This window comes from Gymnogyps californianus, chromosome 2 (assembly GCF_018139145.2).
Source record: "Gymnogyps californianus isolate 813 chromosome 2, ASM1813914v2, whole genome shotgun sequence".
In the NCBI taxonomy this organism is placed as follows: domain Eukaryota; kingdom Metazoa; phylum Chordata; class Aves; order Accipitriformes; family Cathartidae; genus Gymnogyps; species Gymnogyps californianus.
This window is the reverse complement of record NC_059472.1, coordinates 21752037-21768402: the sequence shown is the minus strand read 5'-3', so window position 1 is coordinate 21768402 and position 16366 is coordinate 21752037. Positions and strand designations below refer to the sequence as shown.

The 16366-nt window shown below is 37.9% G+C and overlaps 1 protein-coding gene across 39 annotated transcripts in view; it reads left to right on the top strand.

The window, feature by feature from the left end:
• RIMS2 (regulating synaptic membrane exocytosis 2) overlaps positions 1 to 16366 on the top strand; it is a 487486-nt gene that overhangs the window by 401272 nt on the left and 69848 nt on the right. For 16 of the 39 annotated variants that reach the window (XM_050891104.1, XM_050891103.1, XM_050891109.1 and 13 more), the window contains one exon: positions 12558 to 12730. The exons of 22 other annotated variants lie outside the window; for them this stretch is intronic. In XM_050891104.1, coding sequence (XP_050747061.1) covers positions 12558 to 12730 — 173 coding nt within the window. Of the gene's footprint in view, positions 1 to 12557; positions 12731 to 13776; positions 14017 to 16366 lie in introns of all 39 variants that reach the window. One more of the 39 variants, XM_050891100.1, reaches the window with a different exon arrangement.

The following is a 16366-nucleotide window of genomic DNA, read 5'->3' as shown; positions in this document are numbered from 1 at the left end:
ACATTCAAAAATAGAGAATATATGAAGTTAATTGAATTGCTGCAACAGTCAGGGAGCTCCAAGAAATGAGAATAATAATCTATGATAACATGTATCACACCAGACTGCAGTTTGTGCTACTTAATTCCGTGCCAGGCAGAATAGGCGCAAAAAGGACATTATTCACATTTGAAAGATAACAAGGGTAGAGCAGTGGTTCCAGCTAGATGGAAACATGTTTGCTAGATCAATTTGCTAGGCTATTGACCTTGAAAAATCAAGGAAAGCGTGGCACGCAAGTAGAAAGGATAGACCTGAAGTCCCAGTGCAGTGCTTGCATGGAGCCTGCTGAAACGCGTAGGATTCAAAATGAAGAAGCAGGACCTTTGTCTGTCTGCTTCACAGGGGTGGTTCAGAGGCCACCGAGCGCTATCAGACTCGGAGGCAGGAGAGCTGGCTGGCCCCTCGCCTCGCACGCCTCCCGCCCTGCCCGGCTGTCCTGTGCTGCAGCAGCTTGAGAAGGTACTCCTGGGACGGCCACCGGAGAGCCGCTCCCCATGGTTCAGCTGGGCATACCTTAGATGGAGGATTCGCCCAGAGTTTACTGTTATCATTTGTAATTCTGACTGTAATGATGAGGCCTGTCGAGTGGTTTTAGCGGTGTGGATGTTTTCTTCGGTTCAGTCTCTGGGAGTGCTTCTCTTTATTAAATGGGTTGATTTTCTTTGATAGCAGCCCCAAAGTGATGAGTGGAAATTTTGCCAGTTCATCGACCTTTTTCCAAACAACAGATTTGTGGTTTTGAGGAATTTTTGCCATCTGTCATGCAAGAAAAAAGCTATGTATCTCTATCAGATTTCCCCAAGGCATTGCATTTTTTTGATTCTCTTTTTTGAAGTATCTTAACTACATAATCTCTTGCAGTTAATTTTAGTGAATATAACTGTGACTTCAAGCATCTGTATTGCAAGTATTATATATGAAGGATTTGGATGGATATGTAACACACCACCATTATTCTGTAAAAGCTGGTTCTGCACAATGGAGCTAATCTAAGTAGGGTCAGGACCTTGGAGTCTCAGCATAGGGAGGTCTTCCTTTGTAAAGCCTCAATGCCTTCAGCAACACTTCTAGTGAGAATGTTACTAAAACATGAAATTGCCTCTGTGGCCCTTTTAACCTATAGTATTTCTGACTGTCATTTGTTGGAAGTAAAGTCTTTGCTTACAAGAATTAATATTGATTTAGTGTTAGGCAATAGAATATTTTCTTTAGTAATACATCAGAAGGAATATTATCCTCCTCCTGCAGATGGAAATCATTCTTACCAGAGATTTCACTGACAGTTTGGAATCAGTAAATAATAACAAGAAAAAAATAAAAAGCAGTTCTGAAAATTTAATCCTTACTTCTGAACAGAGTAATGATGTACCCAAAAAGTGTTCATTTTTGTAATACAAAAAGGAGAATAATTAAATTATTGCAGCAAACTTATTCTCCTAGTAGTATTCCAAGATAGTAGAAAATGAAATTTTAGACAAAATTACCAAATTAAAGTCTGCATAAACAAAATCTCTTTTTTCTTTCCCTAAAAGAGCATCTTGTCCTAAATCTTTGCCTTGAAGATACACAGATTTTTCATCTAATAACCTTAACTATCATGCTGAAAAGAAGTTTGGAAATTGTGTTTCTTCCAGAGTCAGTTTATGCTGAGGAAAAAAATTCATCTATCATACAACCAAACATACACAATTTTGTCATGAAGTTCAACTTGTGTTATCACAGTAAAATTTATCTGATATATCTTTTGTCTTCAAACTATGTAAAAGCTTTAAAAGATGTTATATCCGTTTCCTCATGTAGAGTATCTTAGATCCATTAAATTTCAGAGAACCAGGATGCACCATCCTGTTTCTGTTTTCTATCAAGTGACACATGCCATCAGGTAAAAAACAATTCTAGTGATTTGCATACTTCTGCAGTTTAATCTGAAGCAACTAGCTAATTAATAATATTTGCATTTTACTTAGTTTGAATATGATTTTCTAAAACCAAAATTCAAAACACTGTGACATAATTTTCTGTATCTAAGAGACAATAACATAAATTCACTTCTGATAAACAGGCTGACTTTCAGTTTCAAGAATTGTAAAGAAGTACTTGGGTGTTTTTTAGGAGGCAGTTAGAAATGTTTCCCACTTCTAAGCTAGTTTCTAGTCACATAAATTTAGGAAAAGCTATGCTAATGCCATGCTAAGCTAAGGAAACATCTGTAAAATGAAAATAACGTCAAGGGTTCTAATAATTCATAGACATTAAAGATCTTCAAAAACGTTCACAGAAGTTTTTGACCCCAGAATAGTTCCAATATAGATAACTGTCTTGTGAAATGATATAAATTTCTCGTACAGTTTCAACTGAATTATTTTTTGTTTCTTTTCCGGAAATGTTACGTATTATTATCCTACTGTTAAAGTGTTTTATGTAGTGAAGTTGAAGTTGTAAGTAATGTTGATAGGTGTTGCATAGTTTCTGTAAAAGTGAATTCAAATTAACCTTACAAGCAAGCAATCATGCTTGATTTTGGAGGCTACCCTCTGATATCTATGGATTTAAGGACTTATAAAGTGAAATCATGCAAAGATACATTTATATCCTGTTCTTGAGCAACTGTGTTACTCATGGTCCTTAGGCACTTCTGCTTACAGGAATAAGCACTCACCAGATGGCCCATGTGTCAATCCAGCTGTTCTCTTCAGCATGAATTCCTTTGAAGGTGCTGTGTCCCAGGATAAATTTGGTGAAAGTCATATTTAAATGTTACATAGAGAAAGTAGGATTAAGGGGAAGTTCATATCTCTGTTCTTAAACCATCAGGTATGCTGAAATACTTAACAGGCTTTTGGGGTGAAATAAAGTGTAATGAAACAGAAATTCTGTGATAAGAAAAGATGGTTGCCTTTCCATCTTTTTTAATTTGTTTTTGTTTTTATGAGAGACCCAAGGACTAAAAACAAATTATGGAAACGCAGTTTAAAATCCAGGTTAAATGAGAACTCTTTAAAATGCATATTGTTTGACTTCCTAGTTTGCGTTTGTAAAGTAACAGCTCAAAGAAGCCCAAATTAGGTAGAACAATCAGAGACAAAAGAGGATTTTTTAAAACAGAAACACTGCCTTGTTATCCTCTTTAAAAAATGAGATGTTGCCTAGATGGCAGCACTGTATGAAGTGCAAGAGATTTTGAGTGCAGTGGTGACAGAAATGGCATGTGAACCACTTGAGGAACAGAAAAAAATACAGGAAGCACACTTTGATTCCGTTTATCCAACGTAAGTAGGATTCACTAGAGTTAGAAGACCAAAAAGGACAAGAAACAGAATTAAGAGTTATCACTGAAACTGAACCCATTGAACAAGTGAGTTAACTGTAGGCAGGATCACCAGTTTGTCCTAACAAACATGCTGGAGTTCACCAGGAGATAAAGCACTGGGGATACCATTAAATGCAATTGCACAGTAGATTGTGAAGCCCTGGAAAACCTGTGTTTTTGTAATCATCCTGACTTTAACAGCTCAGATTTTTTGCAGTAAACAGTGTCCATGATGATGCATCTTCAGGAGACTTGGCACAGTGTTCTGGAATGCTAAAGGATTGCTGATCTCTATTTTAAATAGATTTTCTTCCTTCTGTATAAGATAGTCAAAAAATTAATGTGTATCAATTAAAAAGATGCTGGGAAGTTTGAGAAGATCTACATCAAGAGTTTATGACCCACCATTACAAAGCCAGACTGTGGACCTGTTTCTCTAAAGTGAAACTCGGTGACTGACTCTGCCCTGTTTTAAATAGCAGTTAAAAATCAGGAGAAAGTCAGCAGTAAGAAAGGGAATTTGGATAGCAAATGTTTCAAATAAATCTTAGAAAGAGCTTTGTTTTGTTTTCCGTTTTGCCTGCTTTCCTGAATTACTTTCATGTCAGAAAACGAGGACTGATTGTTGGACATCCTTCTACCCTTAATTCTCATTAAACAGTTCTTCTTTTGAAGCTCTTATTTATTTACCTTCATATTATGTAGACTCATATTTCTTCAAGACCTTTGCTTTTGTTCAAAAATTGTTGTGAATATTCTGGCTACATGAGAGCATTCTATGGCTCATCTATAACTTGTTAAGGCATGTTGGAAGTCCATCCACAGGACACATGAGATTTTCTATTCATTCCAATTTATATACTCAATTATAGCTGTTTCACCCTAGCTGTATCCTATACCTGGATCTGTCTTCTACCTAATTTAATCTGTCAGAATCAACTAGAACCATGGAAAAGATGATCTTACTTTAACATTCAGACTATGAAAACTCTTCTTAGAAATCTCGGTTACTGTCCTTGATAGATTACAGAAATTACTTATCTTTGGTTTTAAAGTAGATGTCTGGTTATATAGTACATGAAGCATACTACTAAAGGATGCAGGCCAGTGGTGGTAGCCTACTGTTATTACGAAATGTCGTGTCCCAGAGTCCTGTTCCAATGACTTGATGATATGGAGTAGAAACTCTCTCTATGAGTAGTGACTTTAAGGTAGCTTTTGATGAGATATTATGAGACACCTGCTTGGTCATTATAAACCTTATGTTTTCACTCCAGTGTGTAACACATCTTGGATTGCCTTTTAAGAATTTTTTTGAGGTGATGCTTAGAATTGTTCCTGGGTTGTTTTACTTGTCTTTTACTTTACCTTAAACAACAGTTTTTTACCCACTGTGTTTTTCATAGGAGAGATGGGATTTTAAACAGTGTCTTTGTGATTTTGAACAGTCTTTGGAATAATGTGGTAACTTTATATACCCCAGCAGAAAGTTTGCAGTGCTTTCTCCTTTCAAAACTTGTAAAATTTGGTCCTGACTTAAAGTAAGATTAAATAAGAACACTTAGTTCCCTAGACTGGATGAAGCTATCTTTGTGAATTAATTCTGCGTCAATAACAGCTTGATTTCAGAACAGATATCAGTGCAGCTGAAATTAGAGGTTGTCTGGATCTTCCAGAAGTCATGCTGTATGAAAAACATCAGAACAAGAGGCTACTTGGTGTTTTGAAACTGACTGCAGGAACAGACTTTTTTGTAGGAAGACAAACTTGTTGACAAGCTAATTCTCAAACTCACTAAAAGACCCAAATACTTCTTAAGAGCTGCCTCACTGCTTTCTACTTTGCCAAATATTTGCAGGTCCTGAAGTTCTCCGTGATGTAATCCCAGAATATTTTCTAGTGCTCTGCTATATTTATTGCACATTGTGCACTTAGAGAGTTCTTAAAAAATTGCACCATATGCCAACATATGTGAAGCAGATGATTTTTTGTCTTTTGATTTGGCTTGCCTCTGGACTACCCCTCTCTAGATTTCCGTTTGTCCTTAGACAGTGATCCATTGGTGGCTTCTGCATTACTGCTGCCCTTGCAGTTTCTTCAGCTCCTGGATCACCTTGACCCATAGGATGACAGAGTAATTTGGGTTGGAGGGGACCTCAGGAGCTGTCTAGTCCAACCCCTAGCTTAAAGCAGGGACAGCTGTGAGATCAGTACAGGTTGCTCAGGGCTTTATCCGGTCAGGTCTTGAAAGCGTTCAAGGATGAAAACTGCACAACTTCTCTGGGCAACTTGATCTACTGCTTCACTGTACCTATGGTAAAAATGTGCCTTCTTATACCGGTCAGAGCTGCTGTGAATCGCTTGGCTCTGTCTTTTTGACATCCTCCCTGTATGACCTGGCAGGCTGCTGTTAGGTACTCCCAAAGCCATCACTTCTCCAGGCAGAACAAGCCCAGCTCCCCCAGCCTCTCCTCACAGGGCAAATGCTCTAGCCCCAGCCATCTCGGTGGCCCTCCAATAAACTCATTCTAGTTTATCAATGTCATTGTTACACTTTGGGTCTCAAAACTGGATACAATATTCTAGACGTGGGCTAATGACTGCTGAATAAAGGGGAATAATCACTCCCCTTGATCTACTGGTTGTGTTCCAGTCAATACAACCAAGGCCGCCTTTCTTTGCTGCCACGGCCCACTGCTGACTTGCTTGATCTTTTTCATTGTTCAGTTTGCTTTTACTAATTTAGCAGTAGGATGCTGTTTGCAACATTGCTTAGTCCCATAGTGAAATCAGGTTTTAGGAGCTCCTTTGTAAGACTGCATACGTGAGCACAGGTTAGTGAAATTGATAAATAGATGGCACCAAACCACTAAGGGAAAGATGTGAGAACTTTTGAAGTAGGTTTTTTTCACATGTTCAATAGAAATATGGATGTTCCTTTTTACCAACATGTTTCAATTGGTGGCCTAACTTTATTGGAGATTAAGATTGTTTAGAAGGTGGGTGTTGCAAATCAGGTTCCAGTCAGTTCTTATTCAAGGTAGAAGTAGATTGGAATGTTCTGAATAATGGGAAAAAATGATTTTGGCTAAGGAATGGGGGTAAGGAATGGATGTACAGGGAACGACTGTACATCCAGCTAGATTTACTGGTTCAGGCACCGTACTGCTCAGAAGTAGCAACACCATGTGTAGCTCTTTCTTTTATGCTAATGCAAGACAAGAATGCCAAGAGAGGCACAGTAGGGCTAGGGTCAGGAGATCAAGGGGTGCCTAATGCAAAGCAAGAACTGGCTGAAGGGAGAACAGGGTTGGAACAGTGCCAATGGGACTCATCAGAAGCAAAATATAGGGCTAAGAAAGCGGGATCCAAGAATTAGGAATAAAAAGGAAGAAGACAGGATAGGATAGGATCCAGGACTACAAAGCAGAAGTCAGGATCAGCAGCCAAGGATGAGACTGAGCTAGAACTGGTTGCAGCCAGTTGTGCAATTAAGAAGCTGAAGGCAACTGTGGAGCTTATTATATACCTAATAGCAGAGCAGTGCAAGAATTAACCTCCCTGGTCAGTCCTTAAATCTCCCAAGGGGCTGAGGGATGCCATGTGCAGCTGATAGCTAAAGCAGGGCTGGCAGAGTCTGACCTGGCTAGTCATACCTCAGTTGCCTTGATGGAGCCTGACAGGAGTGACAAATGTAAACCCAGATTATTGAGTTGGCTAAGTATGAGTCACATGCAAGGGCAGATTCATCATAGCCTTCATCTTGGGTTTGTGTGTATGCAAGCTACAGATAAACATGTATTCTCTCTACGTATTTATTTGTATATAGTATTTGGTAAAAATGACTTAGAAACTTTTGCTTTATATAAAGGTAATGCTATCGTTGTAAATATTAGTAAGTATTTGGTTTTATTTTTAATGGCAGACTTCATTAGGCAGCCATTAACAAAGGTTTTAGAAAAAATCAAACAATCCAATAACATTCATGTTCAAATGATGTTGTGGTAACTGAAATTTGCAATGCCTTTAGAGGCTGTGAACTTGCACCGAAAGCTACAGTTGAAATTACAGAACATTTCATACAATTGCTGTGCTCTGGCTGCTCGAGAGCTTTTGCAGCGAGGCAAAGAACTATTGAAACAGTCCAGAATGGTTCTTTAATCTTCTTGTAGTAGCACAATGGACAATTGTCTGAAACATCTTCCCAGCATTTTGATCAGGAAAAACATTGACCAGATTTGCATGTTCCTATGAAAATGCTAGCAAATAAAAACTGATTAGTAGACTATAAAAAAGAAAAAAAAAGATAATAAAATAGAAAGACGGTTGGAAATCACTGACAATTTCAATTGCCTGGACAACTGCATGACTGTATAGTCCAAGATGGAAGACTGGTAACAATAGATTAAAGCAATATGAAACACTTTAAAACTGCCTTTGAATTAGAAGTTCCCAAACAGTTTCTTTCAAGAAATAAGTATCAGAGCAGTTGTAGCTCTATGTGGCCTGTCAGTCATATAGTGGTAGTTCACAAAGAGGTCAAAATGTTTGCAGAAGTTGTTGTATTAAGAAGCAGGGCAGGTATTTGTTCTTCATCTTTAATAATCTTGATTTCATCTTTAATAATCTTGAATTCATCACTACAGGAAAGTAATCTATTGCAGTTACAAGGTATTGGCACAAACACCTAACTGTCACTTTGTTAAAGTCTCTAGCTGAGTATTTTACTAATGCAGAGGAAAGGGCTTTTAGAAACTTTAAAACTTTTTTGATAGAATCTGTAATAATGAAATTTAGCCCATTCTTCAACACAGCAAAATAGGACAAAATCATCTTACTATTAAAAATACAAAAGCGACTTTTAATTAACCCCTCGGCTTGCAGCAGACTTCCTATTGTTGAAACAGCTTGAAGAAGCTGGGTACTCTTACCGCTTTATGAGTCATAAAGTCCAGAGTGCTGCCTATATTATATGAGTCTTGATTGGGTTGGAAATGAAAATTTAACCTTATTCCAATGAAAGAGACATGTCAGGAGATAATTTTCCTACTGCAGTGGCTGTTATTTAAAAAATAAAAAAAATTAAAAAAAATTAAAAGAAACAGTATTTAATTAACCCAGGTAGTAGGCAGGTACACTTCACCACAGTCTGGACCTCCTGATTGTCCAAACCAGGGGAGCTATCAGTGCACAGGAGGCTCCCTTACCGTCCTTGTGCCCATGTCTTCTTCTGAGGGAAATTGGAGCATACAGGGTAGTTGCTGGATCTGATGATCCAAACCTGTGGCCATGCTACAGCCAGGATCCAGCCACAGGGGCTGCAGTTCCCCAGCAGTGTGCATTCAGATGGTGCAACCTCCTACAGCGTGGTACGTAGGGACAGCAGTGGAGAGGGATGGGAAATGGTAGCAGTGTTTCAGATATAACGGGTGGATGGCACTTGGTTAATAACGACCTTTTCAGTCTAATAGTTGATCTTATCATACAGTTGGTGACATTCAGAAAAAAAAAGTAAGTGAAATTTGGAGGAAGAAAACAAGGAAGTATATGAAATATATGAAGACGTAATGCCTTGGGGCAACTTTAGCCACACAAAAACCGAAGAAAGAATAGTGCAAAATTGTGCAAAAATGGTTGCATTTTACAGTCAGAGTATACGACATGAAAGAACTGAATATTTTTTAAAAATCAATATTCGCACAATGGAAGTCCCATTTTACTTTTGAGGCAGAAAGCAAAGGAGCACTTCAGAAACTGCCTTATATAGAATTGCAATTTAAGAAACAAATGTAAAACTGAAATGCCAGCATGGCTTCTGTAGGACAAGCAGTATGTTTCCTTTTGTCTTCTGTGCTGCAGTTACTGAAACGCTAACATGCAATACACTTACTATTACTATCCATTTCCTAAACGAAATTAAGTCAGATATAAGGTCAAAACTAGACCTTAGCAGCAGGATAAAGAGCAATTTGGAGCAGAGTTAACAGATGAATATGAGGTATCTGAGCTTTGTCCAGCAAGAAAGACAATTTAGTTTCAGTTTCTAGATGTTACTTTGGTGGGCAGCTAGCAGATGCTGAGACTGTAACTCAGCCAATGTGTAAATAAAACTTTTAAAAACAAATACTGTATATTAAGACATTCAGATTTAATGAAAGAATCAATTAACTTTCCCAATTTCAAGTCTAAAACATCCTGAAATAGTAAGGGTCACATAACATTTCTGTGCCATCTGACCCAATTGAAAACATTTGATGGGAAGTACCTTTACAAACAACTGAGAAAAAAGAGACAAGGTAATGGTCTGATGATCTTTTTTCACATTATATTTCTGAAATTATTTACCTTTAAGTTGCTTTTCTTCCCATAGCAATTCTCAGTCTTCACCTTATATCTCTAGATTATTACTATTGCATTAGCTTTAAAAAAAAATACAATAAGGTTGTCTTATTTATGAAAATGTCTGATTTGTTATATACAGCACATTGCTACAAAAAATGTATCTTAAGAACTAATGTTCTCCAGATGTGGAAATGAAACAGACAAAATCAAAACCATAGGTTTTTGAAACTTTCAGTGTGCTGCAGAATGACTCTTTAGAATAACTTTGTGCAATGCTGATACCATTTGCTGCTTCATGTTGTTTGCATGTATTTCGATTAGAAGGGCTCATTTCCATGGGCTGCTTGGCAAGCTCAGTGTGGGATCTGCAGGTTGAGGTCTGTTATTCTATGAATCACCACAAGTAATTATCTATCCCCTAATTGGAATGTAATTAACAATTCCATCAATGATTTACATCTGACACTACAGTCTATCTTATTTCCCCAAAGGATAGCCACATTAGGTCTGTAATGCCAGCAGTGTGTCTACCCTGAGGTCACTAGCCACTGTCAATACAACAGCGCTTCATATAGGCATACACAACTTGGCTGTACATTAGCTCTGTTGGGAGCCATTAGCAGCGCAGCCTTGGCAGCACAGGGTTCGGCATGGCAAGCGCATCTGCTTGGGAGCCTCCGCAAATACTGGAGGCCTGAGGGCAGCTCTGCGTTACTTTTTCTATAGTGCGTGGTGGTAGCCCAGTACACCAGGCCGTACTTCCCAGTCTTGATAGTTTTAGGCTAAATCAACACAAACTACACTCATAATTTTGTCTCCAATGCAGAATTATTCTGGGGAGGGTTAGGTGCATGGAATAGATAGGACTCAATATATACACATTTCACTAGGCACAGTTATTTTTTTCTTCTCCAAAGGGCTAAGTAGTTGCTCTTTTAAAAGGAGTTGCTGAAAAAGAACAATCCTTTTATTCTGGTATAATGTTCCATTATCTGTAATGATCAGGACAGCTGTTTAATCATTGGTTTTATGTTCCCAAATGAATATATCAATAATAATATGTACTGTCTTATTTATCAAGCAAAAATATTAATGGCAACAATAAAAACAGTCAGTAAATATTACGACAACATTTAAATGTTTTAATCATAGAGATACTCTATGAGTTTATGGCTGGCTAAGTGCACTCTCACACCTAAAGCCTGGGGAGGGTTGAGTGGTTTGTCAATGAACACAAATACTGTAAAGTAGTACAGATCAGGAAGCCAGCTGCAGCATGTGCAACCATTTTACATAAGCGTGCAGCTCAGGCTATGCTTGGTCACTGTCTGCCACAGGTGTACAGTGTAACCTGCACGAGCATTTTTTCTTGTCTTTATTTCATTTCCCTGTCTTAAAATGGGCAAAATAACTTACTCTATTTCTAAGTGTAAATTTTGTTTATGGTAAATAGGCACTCAGATGCTCTTCTGAAATGCTATTTAGACACTGCACAGTCTTTCAGAATATTTTGCAGTGTAACATTCCTTGCAAGAGAACGGAAGGAAATGATCTGTGTACGTCATGAAAGACAGTTATCCTAAAACTATGAAAAAGGGACAAATTTGATAGCCAAACCTGGACACCCTTCTCTTCTGCAGGACTACACAGGTTTGCCACTTTACATTACGAATTACTTTCTCCAGGTGGCTGAGTCCAATGTTGCTACCCCCAAGAGTTCAACAAGTCACTGATGTATTATGCAGATTATTTTCTCCCATTGTTTTCTTTCAGTCCTGTTTGTGCGGCTCTTCACATCTTTCCATACTGTCTTCTTTCCATGTCAGCCAAACAATTACCTGGTGATAATTGACAATTCATCTTGCAGTACTATTTTTCTGAAAAGATTATCAATAGTAACCCATCAGATTTCTGTATACACAGAAATGTCTGTATATGAAGAGGAGAGGAAAAAACATCTTTCTGCTATTCATTATATCTGCACATAGTGCAAAGCAGAGTGGCACAGACGTAGCATTAATTTAGAGCTAACTTGTGTAGCAAGAACAATTAGCCATAATATTTTGTTCAGATCTAACATGAATACCTCTGCACAACACTGCTTTATGTTGTATGGGCTTACTGCTGATCATCAGTCACCTGCCAGTTCCGTGTTTGGAATATACTGTTAACAAGCTCAAATACTGTTGTAATTTTTTAGTTTCTGAGGCATTTGTACATTGTTAGTACAAATTACCTCTAGTCCTGTTCCATCCTCTTAGACTTCCCAGCCCAGCAGTTCAGCAAGATGAGGGGTTTGTTTGCACAGCTACAACATCGCTTTGTCTTTTGGTTTGATAATCTCATCTATTTACTTAAAAAAAAAAAAAAATCTTAACATTTGTCAACTAGAAGTTCTTGTAAATAGGCTAGGCCCCAAGAGAGACACGTATTTTATAGATAGCATGAAGCACATTCTGTCTCCTGTTCAATCTTTCATGAGCTCAGTAATCATGGGCAAGTCACTAAGTCTCTCTGCTTTGCTTTGTGCACTGGTGAAACAGTTGTGGTAAGAATATTCTATGATGGTTTAGATGTCTTTGCTAAGGTTTGTGAAACCTTTGGAAGAGCTGGAAGTTTTTGTACAGGTCACTCTATGGATGAAGCTGAGGAGCTAATAACTTGAATGGGATAGCAAAGCAGAGTAAAATTAATAGAAACCAAGACATAACTTGTGTTCTGTATCAGTTAAAAACTTCATTACAAAAATTCAGGCAGTCTGGTGACAAAGGCAGTTTAGACAGCATCAGGGACCAGCTCCATAGCTGATTTGTGGTAATATATCACTGACAACATCTATATCTTTGTCCCTTTCCTCTTACAGTATCGGTCAGGACGGGATCCTCAGCGAGGCTCAGACAATGTTTCCAATAAGTCTTCAGACAGCGATGTCAGTGATGTCTCCGCTGTGTCACGGACAAGCAGCGCTTCACGTTTCAGCAGCACAAGCTACATGTCCGTCCAGTCAGAGCGTCCAAGAGGAAACAAGAAAATCAGGTAAGCACGAGGAGCTGTAGTGTCAGCCATAGCCATGTAATTCAAGTAACTGAACAATTTTCAATATTTGCATTTGAAATTAATATTTTGCCTAGGCTGAAATTTGCAGGGAATTTGCAAAATACTGGTTTAAATGTCTTCTTCATCTAATGCTTTTTGAAGTCTTCGTGATACTTGTTTTTAGCCAAGTTTTGTCATCTTGGGTTATACTAACATACACTAAAATAACAAGCATATGCTGTCAGCAAGCCTTAGACACACTTAGATTTGCACTTTCTGAAAACCATTTTGTAAAATACTTAATATGGCTGAAAAGACAGTTTAACTTGAAAATTTGTGCCAGCAATGTTAGATGCATCTTAATTTCCTTTTAAACTAGAGCTGCTGAACTTTTATAGAAGTCTTATTTAATACTTACACAGACCAATTCAATTTATTTAATACTTGCACTAGTCCAATTTAACTGTAGGCATACGACCATTGAACTACTCTTCAACAAGATGTACATAGTGTATCTGTGAGCAAAACACAGCATCTCCTTTGCCTGCACCCTGTGCACACTCAGAGGAGCTTTGGCTGTAGAAGGAATGAAAGATCATTTTTCCTGGAAGGTGTAACGCACCTGCATCTCTCAGCAAAATTTAATGTCAGCCTATATTAATTCTCAGAAAATTGTCCCCTTGAGAGAAATGGTGCTTTTGAAAAGATTGTTTAAACATCTGTTTATATGAGCATTGTTAGGACCACATTGTTTCTGTCATAGAGTTACGTATACATTTCTAAATGTGATGTATTGCCATGCAACTTTTATTTGAAGAGGGACTTAGAGACTGTCCTAAGAAAACGTCCCAACGTTCTCTAGTGTAGGCTGGAGTCTTAGCCAGCATGGTTTAACTTATGACTGCTTCCATCTTTTAGTTTTTATTTCATTTCTTTTGCATTTCCTTTCTTGTGAGTTCATGCATGCTCTTCTCCATGACCCTAATTTTAATTTATTCTTTTCTTTTTTCTTTTTGCATGCCTTTTTCAATTTTTGTTGACTTCAGAAGGACAAGGGGTATAGAGGGAAAAAAAGAGGGAGGGCTGGAAGGGGATGAACAAGATGGAATATTTCCTGAGGAGGAAGAAAAAGAGGAGGAGGAGGAAAAAGCAAAGGAGCAAGAAATTAATGAAAAAGGGGAAGGGCAAGAGGTGACAGAGAACTGTGATAAGGAGGAAATCAAAGGATCAGGGCATGATGAAAAAGCTCAAGAAGACCAAGCTGAGGAAGGGAAAGAGGATGACAGGTAAAATATACTTCTGTTTCTATAGACCTATCTTTCTTCCTCTTCTACCAGAACCCTACTTGTCTTCCCTTTTTTTCCCCTTTGCTTAGCTTATTGTCTATGTTCTCTGCAGCTTTTTTTGCTTTCAATCATGATGCTTTCATATTTAAGCAAGTTTCACTCTCAGCTTCAGTGAACTTGTTCTGCATACCAAATGATGCAGCACACTAACCTGACTTATTATTATGCATGCAACTACAGCATATTAAATTTTAAATTGGTTTAGACTAGCGTTTGGGTTTGACTATAATAAACAATAGAAATTGTAAGACTCCTCGCTATATTCCCTGCTTGAATTATTATTTCAGGGAAAAATCTTTTGTTGAGTGATATCTCATCAATATCAAAACCATCTTTACTTTCATTTGTGGCAGTACTAAAGAAGAGAATTTGGATTTTTTTTTTTTTGTAATCCTCTTTGTGTAGGCTGATAAATGTGCAGCATATTGATCGACAACTGACATGGATAAGCAGAGTCTTCCCTGGTTTTTTTGTTCATGTGAACAACTGTCATGCGTTGCTGTATTGTGGAGGGGTCATGTACCTCTGCTGCTGTATTGTGTCCAGAAACATTTCAGCACAATTGGCTCTGGTTTTATCAGATAATATTCTAGATTTATAGGTTTTACCACAATTTCTTTGAACCATCACTTTTAATGTAAATGAGTGACATTTTGTATTGCAAAATCCATGTAATTTGCATTAAGAGAAATACAATATTCCTTCTTTCTTCCTTAGCAAAAAATGAGTTTGAGATTTGCTGAATATTCTTGAACCCCTTCTCACCTACACAAGAATGGCAGAAAATCTCAGAAAAAAATACTTTCTTTTAACCTGCTAATTCTCACTATCTATAGATAACTTATGCCTGTAAAACTGTGATTATATATATTAGGGTAAGCACAGAGCACTTTATGGCAATCCACTTTCTTCCTTTGCTGCCAACTTACATGTGTACATACACACACACACGAACATGCACAAAGCAAAGGTGATACAAAAAGACAATCAAAATTGCAGGATGTTCAGTCTGGGGTGGTACGGGCCAATATAGCCATACTACTGCTTTTATACATTAAGTGCCATCATTCCTTCACTCATGTGAGTGCATTTTAAAATTCAGCAAAAGCAGTTGTTTAGAAACAGCCATCTTTTAGACAGCCTTGGCATAGGTGTTGCAGGGACTGTTAAATGGTAGTGTGGGAAAGGATGTTTCAAACACCTTTTTCTCTCCTGGCTCCCACTAAGTTCCCAGTTTAATGGATCTGGAAGTCCTGCCTCTCAAAAAGCATGACCCTGTTCCTGGTTTCCAGCTTTCACTCAGGCTAGTCTTCAGCCAAAATGCTGTCCCTCACAGAAAGTAAAGTCCTCTTTGAGAAACAACTTCTTGTTCCCTGTGCCAGCTTGTTCCTCTGCTTGTTAGCTGCTCTCTGCCTTCAGGAAGAAGCAGCACAAGTCAGGAGCCCCTACTTGATAGAGAAACAAGATATTATTAAGTGACTGCTGTGCAGTGACTTTTGTTTGTGTTAGATTTTGGCTCCCAACATGGAAATCAGCCTCTAGTATTATTTGTCCACTTTGCCCAATTTGACCACTTTTAGTATGTAAGTTGTGAATAAAAAGGAAAGTTTCTCTATATCCACCTTCCTTTCCCATGGTACAATAAGTGCTCATCTTTTAGTATTGTCTGAGCATTCTTCTAGGGTAAGAAGCAAACTGAAAAGCACAGATTGATTCCTATATAGGTACAGGTATAGGTGTATATATATACATTTATATACACACATAGTTGTGTATCGTTAACATACTGAAATACTGTGACTTGTGTATTCAATGGACAAACCTGAAGGCAGGGTCGATCCTAAGCATTGTTGTAAATTCAGTGCCTTCTGCTTGCTTGTTTGGCAATTTATAAGATACCTTATACCTGGCAATTTATAAGATACTTATAAGATAAATTAACAACTACAGCTTTCCAAAAATGTTTTCAGACATGCCACCAATATTAAATAATCACCAAAGCATCACTTAATAATTAAACATATCAATAGGTATTTGAGAGACCCAACAGAACCAAAGCAGCCAGTTCATCCATCACAGAATAGTAGTAAATTATCATCTAGTTCTTGAGATCCTGGGCATCAAGAAAAGCTATATTGCAGATGGGAATTTTCAACATATATTTTCACTTCAGAGGTGCATCTTTAGTTGAACAGCAGTAACCTTTCCTCTGGGCAATCTGGAACACAGGGGCTGCTCTCAATCACTCCACCATCAAAAATTAGCTCGTTAAGGATACGTCATACCTCTT